Raw genomic sequence first — 9,353 nt, forward strand, 5'->3', positions numbered from 1 at the left:
ATAAAATTAACTTGAATATAAAAATTAAATATAACATGACAATTTTGAATTGAATTACTTGTGTGAAGGCCAATCCAATGGTTCGAATTGATGTGAAAACTTAGTCAATATGTACTTTTGTGCAACTTTCAAAAAGCTTTGGAAAAATCTAACCCTTTGACAAGAATTATACTCTTTTTTTTGTTGCGTCAAGAAATTTTCTTAAAAAAAAAAAAGCCAGCAAATCCAAATTGTATTACTTGTCTAAAAGGATAGTTCACCTAATATATTAATAGTACTAAATGATAATTGGGTTTGATATGAAAAGCATTAGTCAGTCATGTGACTAAAAATTTTAACCTAATTGTGACTAATAATTTACTTTAGGAGAAAATAATAGGAGATATCCGAAATGTATTAATTGCATGCAAAGCAAACATATATAGTTAACGTCTCATTAATTGATGTTAGATTATCTTTATCTCATTTCTTACAAGTTACCGATGAAAGTCATTACTGTGCTTTAATTTCAACACAACTTGATGTTTCACATCTTCCATTAGATAGCTTGAAAGAAACCATTCACTATAAAAGTAGTTCTAAGAAGCTGAAAAGGAAGAAATAAAGAGTTATGGGCACCATTTGTCATTCACTATGAAAATTTAGTTTGGAAGTATATCCTAATAGATAAAGTCGATTAGCCTCATTTCCTCCAAACAAAATGAGAAAGAAATCAATCAAGATTCAAGATGTCATTTGAATTCATCTAATAGCCTAATTGATAGTTAGAAATTTATGAATTATAACTAAATTTAGATTTAAGTAGTAGCTTTTATATCTTTAACTTTGGTCACAACCAAAATGAAAATTTTTAAGGTGGTGTTGGGTGTTTTATTGTCTCATAATTTCGGTAGAATGCAATTGTTAAATATTAAATTACCGAAAAAACAGTATTACAAACATTTGATATTAATAAGAAAATATTTATTATAATTTTAAAAAGATAACATTGCAGTTTACAAACACTTTACAAAAAATGTGATATTATTTTTATATATTAAATTACAATTTTAATAAACTTGCATGTTAAAATATGTTCATGGTTGAGTTGGGTATATTGAATCTTTCTTTTTAAACTGTGGAGTTTGAACTCAATTTGTGTCACATATTTAATTATTAGTATTTTAATTTTTTTAAAAAAAATATTTTTTTTACTTTCCCTCGACGTGATTTGCCCAATTATAAGATATGGAGCAAGAATTCTGTCAAGTCTCTATACCGCAAGACTAGTAAAAGAACGTACAAAAAGAGAAACGCAAGCTACATGACCTCATGGAAAAACTGGCTCACGTGTGATGAAGTGGACAAGTTTTTTTGTGACATTAAGCCAACAAATCTTGTTTCTGTTGTACCATCCCTCTTCCTCAATAAAATAAACAAGAATCAAACATGGCAACAGTGACACCATAAAAAGAGAAAAGGGGTCGTAAAACTCCAAAGCCATCACCTTGACCATCCAGATACATTGGACACAAATTAACTTAATCCAATTTCTGATAACCACGTGCCAGCAATTCTTGGCCGTAAGATTCCCCCATGTGTCTCATTGTGGACCCAGAGTACTGCCAAACCCCTAGGGTTCACTTTTCCACTCATATAAAATGCCTATGTCCACTCGCATCAGCCATGCAGAAAATACAAAAGCTTTGCAAACACAACAAACTCAGAAAGGCTTAATTAGGCCATGGAGGGTGGTTCTAGGGGCAAGGAAGACAAGGAAGGCGGCGAGACACGATACCGGGGCGTGCGTAGGCGGCCCTGGGGGAAGTTTGCGGCTGAGATACGCGACTCCAATAGGCACGGGGCTCGTGTTTGGCTCGGGACTTTTAACACGGCTGAGGAGGCGGCTCGAGCCTATGATAGAGCCGCTTATTCCATGAGAGGTCACTTAGCAATTCTCAACTTCCCGCAGGAGTATCCAATGGCTAGCGGCGGCGGTAATGCAAATTATAATAGCTCGTCTTCCGTGGGTTCTTCTTCTTCTTCATCATCATCGGCAATGGAGAGAGGCAAACAAGTTTTCGAGATAGAGTATTTGGATGATAAGTTGCTCGAAGAACTTCTAGAAAATGAGGAGAAAAAGAGCAAGAAAAAGTGAAAGGGCGGTGATGGCGTGCTGTCAAGGTCCCGGGCCAACATCAACAGTAGAGTTTCTTGGTCTCTTAATTTAACTGGTCGAGAGTATCTCCAAAGTCTTTCCTGATTTTCTCCTTCGGTAACTAAAGCACTTATATTTCATAGAAAATACTTTACATCAACAACATTAATTAGAGTGAAGCCCCCCCTCTGTTTTATAATGTATCGGGGAATATATTGTCGCTATCTAAATTATATATGGACAATAATTATAAATGTGGGTCAAGATCATCATCATCATCTTACGGCATTTCTATTGGTTGAAATGAAATGAAGTTGGTTTCTTTCTTTCGTTTCTTTTCTCCCTTATTTCCTTTTCAAAGAAGAATGAATGTTTTGGCCTTGATCAGCCACAGTGAATAATCTAGAAATGTTTTTCATATGTTGATTCTAATTGTTAAACAAAGCAAGGACAAGCAACGCGTCGAGACGCAGATGCATGCATTTTGAAATTATTTCTTAATCCAATTGAACTGTTGATGATATGGAAGGAGGGAATATTTGTGATTTCATGATCATAAACCCAAGGTCAAATAGTTAGTTATATATAAGGCCAGACAAGTTCTTGCCTAGGCAGGCTTTAATTCATCATCTAATTGTATATCTATAATCAGATTAATTTTCAGAAATCAACATCAAATGAATCAACCTGCAGCTGTAAATGAGTTAAGTTTGTATATCCTGACTAACCTTTCTATTTACATAATGGGGAATGCACATGTACTCATCTCTCTTCATGTTTTACCTTCCTTTTCAAGTAGTTTTTCTTCCAGTTTCTTGATTCTTCATTCTTTTCTTGTTTGTATTTTTTTTTTTCAGTAAAAACACTAGTTCTTTTATACTTCTTGTAACAAGTTTTTTGTACTTACCATATGGCTTTTGGACGAATTAATGCATGAAATATGAATTATCCAAAAGGTTTTCCCCAGAGTATGCATTCACTGATGCCAATTAGCTTTCTTATTATCACACCGCTGTAATATGGTGCATGCATGCTACTCACACTTAACAAGAACAAACGAGTAGCAATTTTGTTTTTATTAATTTTCAAATGAATTAATGCATACTCATCTATATATACAAGGTCACTACATTTTCTATCTAGTCGATGCCAATGTGATCTTTGGGCCTTATGCTTTAACATATTCAAGGTAGGAGAAAGGGTCTTTAAATTCAAAATCTGTTTTTAAGAGGTAAATTTTGCCAATTATCAGTCTGTATATACTCAATATAAAGTCTGCACCCTTTTTGTTAATGCTAAAATTACAAGCAATCCTATGTTATTTTATTTTTGATTTAACAAGTGTATATTTTAATGTTTATTTTATTTTTTTTAATAATGCTTAAGGGCCTAATTAACACTTCTTTTCTTTTTCCTTAAATAGTGCATAAGGACGTAATTGACTGATCAAACTTTATCCGAATAAAGTTAACTCCTAAAGGATTTTAAGGACTTACTTTAATAGTATGTAATAGATATGCAAAGAGTTTTCCAAACCCAAGTTAGATTTGTAAGTAGACTTGTTTCTAGAAGCAAAGGTAAGGGGTGAAAGCTTATTCGTTTGGGGCATTTTACAATAAAGTAAAAGTATATTTTCAAGACATAAATTGCAGGCGCAAGAATAAGAATTTTGCATCCTCTAATTCAAGATCCTTCAATTAGGATGGGATATATTTATATGCCTGCTAAAATCACAAAAAAAGCAACTTTTGAGAAGCATTTAACAAGGTTATAGAGACCCCATTAATTTCTAATCTATCTCACCATTGATTCTGATGGCCTTTGCTTTGCATCTCACTGCCTTTGCGAGGGAAGATAATTTTAAACAAGATTCTGAATATTATCTGACAAAAAATATTTCCCTAATCTGATCAGTGTGATACCTCTTTTTTTGGGGTACAAGGCAATTGGACATGCAATCTGAAAAGGATAATATTTTGTAGATAGATGAATACATAGTTTCTCGCATGTCAACTTTATTTAACACAAAATCCTTATCAGTTATCACCACTGGCATCGTATCGACAACTAATCTAAACCCTTATTCTTGTTAAGATTCCATATTTGTTGTCTAGAAACATGATTTCAGCAGCAAAATCAAGAATCAAAAACTGTAGTGATAAGTATCTTGAATTGCCTGTGCTGCCTTCACTAACAACAGGTTGAGCCAAATACAAAAGGAAACCAATTTGCAAAGTTGCAAGTGGTGCTTTACTCTTGGGTCATTCCACTTTACACCAGATAACAATCCTCTCTATTTAAATCTCTGATTAGGTCTCCTCCATGCACTTTACTATTCTAGATTTTGGTGTTGCTTACTGACTTGAGCATCTCCTCCCTAACCAGATTTAGATGACAACAACAGCTAAAAAGCAAAAATGTGTTAAGTGGAAATGTAACTGCCCAAACCTGCTAATGGCCTCCTATTCCATTTTCTCCAATTTGACCGTAGAAATTTACTGACTTACAGAGGAAAAACTTAGTCACCCAACTAGCTAGAAACAATCCCCTTGATAAACTTGGGGCCCTTGAACACCATATATTGATATGAAACAACTACATTTGGTCTAACATAACATTTCCATTTATCTAACATGTACACCTAGCAATAAATTACCAAATTGATATTCAAAAAGTGAATCCATATATAATAAAGAGTATATTGTGCCTTAAAAACCATTGTTCATTCCTCCTAGTAGTTCCATCTGTAATTTTTCTCAAATATATTGGTTCAACACTTCAATCAGTCATAGTTGCTTAAATGACTTGCCTCTTCCAAGAAATGATAATCAATGAGATAAAAAAAGAAAAAGAAACCTTTTGTTCAGGAAAAATATTCAATATATATATATATATCATAAACCAAGAAGGGAGGGAAAGTCATACTTGCAGTTCACTAGTTTTCTGGAAAATGGGGGAAAGAAAGAGAGAGGAGCAGAAGAAAATTCAACCACACCAAAACGTTTGGAAAACATTGAGAAATTTCAATCTTTCATTCTTTTCTTCTTCTCCTCTTCAGTTTCGAGAAGCTCCTCCAAAACCTTGTCATCCAAGTACTCAAATTCAAAAACCTGCTTTTGTTGTCCACTGGATGATGAACTTCCTCTCTCGGAGATGTTACCAGCATTAACAGAAGAAGATAGATATGATGACATGGTTGAAGCAGGATAACGAGATGATGATCCCATCACTTGAGAATAGTACTCATTGGGGAAGTTCAAGATAGCCAGATGACCTCTCAGGTTAAACGCGGCGCGATCATAGGCTCGAGCAGCCTCCTCCGCCGTATCAAATGTCCCTAGCCATGAGCGCGCACCATGCCTCGAAGGGTCTCGAATTTCAGCTGCATATTTTCCCCATGGCCTTCTCCTCACTCCCCTATAACGAATTTCGTCTCTTCCTTTCTCTTCCCTTTCCTTCCTTTTATTTGGATCCTCCATTTTTTCCCCCTTCACGTTAACAAAATAAACAAATATGGTTATTCTTATTTCAACCTGAAATTAATTTTTAATTGACATACCTTTTTGCTTCAGAAAAAAATGGTTGTTTTCAAGCTTTGAATGGCTTCTAAAGTTTCATTAATTGGTGGGGTATTTATAGTATACAAAGGTACGGTGAACTTCGAATTCAACTGAGTCAGATATGACGGATGTCAATAAACCTGAAGAACGTGGATTGACCATGGAACCCCTTTTTCTCCCTATGAAGCTTCTTGGTGGCTGTGCAGAAATTCGTTTCCAAAAGCTTTTCTCCACAGATGAAGTCAAAAGGGATAATGCATCTCTTTTTAATTGATACCCATGTTTTCCATTTACTAATGATCAGTAACACTTTTAAAATATGATTTGGATTCTTGCTCTTTTCCTCCAAATGGAATATTAATACAGACTTTTGATGCACCACAGTTAATTTTTGTCTCTACCAACTTGACCTCTCTGTTTGTTCAGGACATTTTAGGACTATGAAGATAGATTTGTAGGAGAATTTCTTGATACCCCATATTAAATAATCCATGTTAGCATGAATCCGTATATTTTAATTAAAAAAATGAAGGACATGAGAAAAGCGTTATGATTGAATTTCAATTATCTATATCCTTGGTAAAATATTATTCAAACAATTTTTATTTTTTTTATATTTAATCAATGTATATTTTATATTTTTTAATAATCTAAAATTCATTTTACATGTGAAAATAATGATTCTTAGATCATGGTAAAGTCAGGTTTAACAGTCTAACATAAATATCTCAATTGACAAAGAAAAATAGAGGAACAGTATTGCAAAATTAACTAATATTTACTATAGAATGATACAGATGTTTTGCACTATTTATTGTTGCATTTTGACATTGGTCTAGCTGTTGGCACCTAAAGAAAACGAGGAAGATGGAATTATTAAGCTATTCATTGCATGTCTCATTTATGTAGGAATATGATTTCCTTCCAATATTTGACTGCATGTACACCTCATGGCACTTCCATAGATAAATCTTCTGTACATATACGACTACTCTATGTTTTGCCCCAAGAAGGAAATTGAATTTCCTAATATCTTTCGTTACTTTCCAAAAGGAAATGCAGAAGATCATTTGTAGCCTGTTTCCAGTCAAGAAAAGTGATATTAGTTCAACAAGGTCACAAATCAGTAGCACTGGATTAGAATGCGACCGAAGCCTACCAAAATCTAGCCCGAATACAGTGCCTGAGGAAGCATTTTGATCACCTGGACGGGCTAGCAATTCAAGTTGGGATCCAGAGCAGGCTGCAGGCATCAAAGAGAGCCCAACATAGACTTGACCAGGTTGGTCACTAGGCCCATTTATTTGTTTCTTGACTTAAATAAGTAATTTTTTGACCTTTTCTTTTTGAGGCTACTAGTGACTGTAGGATATTGATGTGATCCGATTTAAAACTTGTTTCATTAACCGCTAATTATATTGGCAATCCAAGGGTTTTTTTAACATGCGTCGATCACATTAAACATTATCACAGTTATCTACAATAACTTTATTTTTGAAAAGCAATTTTATTAACAATCATAATTTATATATCATCACAAATCTCTAACTTAATTCACATAAATCTTTCAGTGACAATATAAATTATCTACAGTATAAATTTAAAGTCAATTTGTAATTGCATTAGAATGCTTGCGAATTGCAATGAAAAAAACCATGCATAGATCATATGGCATAATTCCTTTTGGACAATATCAATAGAATTACACTATTATTGCCTTTCCCTCATCCCCTTCAATCCTATTAAAGAATTTTTTTTGGATGTGTCAAAATCGATATCCATTTCTTTAAAATTAAGAAACATATATTCTTTTCCTTTGTTCATATTCTTCAAGCTCTGTATTACCTATTGCCCCTTTCTTTTCTAAGAACTATTTAATTTGTTCTTGTACCAACTTGGCACTTAGTCTTGTCAATTTACTTGCTCCCGTAAAGATTAAGTTTTAAAGTTCAATTTCCCTTTCTGTTAGCCTCCCCCAAGTATATGTAAAAAAAAAAACTTGCCTTCATATCATCTGTTGACAACTCATTGTATGCTTACTAGCTAGAAATTAAATCAAATGCAAGCTCTGCACAAACCATGGCCCAGAAATTGTAGGGCAGGCCCCGCCCACAGTCTGTTAAAATATTAATCCTTGGTCCCCAAGCAGCTTGATTTCCTCTTGACCATGACCAAAACTTGGCCACAACTCAAGCTTTCGGTCTCATATAAGGAAGAACCAAAATTGTCTTTCTTCACTTCATTTTAAAAAATAATAAATCTCCAACTTTGTCATCCCAAACACTGTTCTCGTCGTAAAAGGTGGCCATTAGCTCCATGTAAACTGATATTTCTTCTCATTTTTTTATCGTTCTGTTTGTCTGACTCTTTCTCTTAAAAAATTATGCCCTTTTTATATTTGTCAATGATTAATATTTGGTCACAAGTTCTAGCAATTTCAAAGTAAGAATGCATGGTATACAAAGGGTAATATGAACCGCGAAGGCGCAAGGCTGAGAGAATTGGCATGGAGTTTACTATAACATTAAAGACTTGGCAAGACTCTAAATGGTAAACTGCATCTGAACACTTAAAATCAATTTGATTTTGAGTGCTCCACGAAGAGAAAAGCTGTTTTGGTGGCATATATTAGTGGGTTTTTACCACTTTTCCAAGTTTGGTGTGGAATCATATTATAATGCTTCTTTGACCCTATAAAAGTTCCTAATCTAGTTAATAATTATATTACACAACTATATTTATGTATTACCCTATTAGATTTTAAATATAAAGTTTGGTATTCGCCTATTAGCTTGTAAAATTTTTTAAGATAATTAATTATTGTGGAAATTATGAAATTATCTTTAAAAAGTTATCCAAGATCTTATCCAATCAATAGAATAGAAAAAAAAAGAAATTAAGGACACCCACAAGAACATAAGAATTTAAATAATTTAATTTTTTCATGACTTATGTCCACATGCACTGCAACAAACAAAAATCTAATAAGAAAAAAATTAAGAGATTACAAGAATAGTTTTAAACTCACAACCTTTATCCTATATACACCTAAATCACTTTCTCTAAATCTAGATAATGACTATTCTTTAACCCCATAGAATAGGGCTAAGTACAATAATGTTATCCTAATACAATTAGGATATGTTATTGTTGTTTTACTAAATTTAAAAATTATCTTGACAAAGTATGCTAGTTTAATTAAAATTATACTATCCTAATCAAATTACAATTCAAAACTATCCTAACAAATCTGAACCTTAGGCTGGAATTCACCAAACTCCACCTTACAAACCATTCTTTGTCGACATTGCCAATGCCCTAAAAGGCCTTAAGCACTACGAACACCGATCAAGTCCAAGCAATGTATGAACTTTATCCCAAAAACTGACAACTTATCAACTGCAATTATTTTCTTCACTATAGTCTCACATCTAGAAACAATCCCTCGAACGAAGTTACACTTGACTTGGATGTGTTTAGCTTTCTCATGAAAGCTTTGATTTTTAGTCAAGTGTATGATACTTTGACTATCACAAAACACAAGTATATATGCTTGTCCAAAATCAAGATCACTGCCAAGCCTTGAAGCTATAAAACCTTATTCATTACCTTGGTCATAGTCATATATTCAGCTTCAGTTATAGATAACGCAGCTA

At 33.5% G+C, this 9,353-nt stretch overlaps 2 protein-coding genes across 2 annotated transcripts; one reads left to right on the forward strand and one right to left on the reverse strand.

Annotated features, from left to right (window-relative positions):
• The first annotated feature begins 1,683 nt into the window (after positions 1-1,683).
• LOC110421908 (ethylene-responsive transcription factor ERF096-like) lies at positions 1,684-2,417 on the forward strand. The gene has a single exon (XM_021435637.1). The coding sequence runs from the start codon at positions 1,724-1,726 to the stop codon at positions 2,135-2,137; it is 414 nt and encodes a 137-aa protein (XP_021291312.1). The 5' UTR covers positions 1,684-1,723; the 3' UTR covers positions 2,138-2,417.
• A 2,593-nt stretch (positions 2,418-5,010) lies between these two features.
• On the reverse strand, positions 5,011-5,730 carry TDR1 (Integrase-type DNA-binding superfamily protein). The gene is made up of 2 exons (XM_021435741.1): positions 5,697-5,730; positions 5,011-5,625 (listed from the first exon to the last, which is right to left on the reverse strand). Exon 2 carries the CDS (start codon positions 5,614-5,616, stop codon positions 5,161-5,163), a length of 456 nt encoding a protein of 151 aa, XP_021291416.1. The 5' UTR covers positions 5,617-5,625; positions 5,697-5,730; the 3' UTR covers positions 5,011-5,160.
• Between the last annotated feature and the right edge of the window lie 3,623 nt (positions 5,731-9,353).

Source organism: Theobroma umbraticum, unplaced genomic scaffold, assembly GCF_002168275.2.
Source record: "Theobroma umbraticum cultivar Fairchild unplaced genomic scaffold, ASM216827v3 scaffold_130.0, whole genome shotgun sequence".
In the NCBI taxonomy this organism is placed as follows: Eukaryota; Viridiplantae; Streptophyta; class Magnoliopsida; order Malvales; family Malvaceae; genus Theobroma; species Theobroma umbraticum.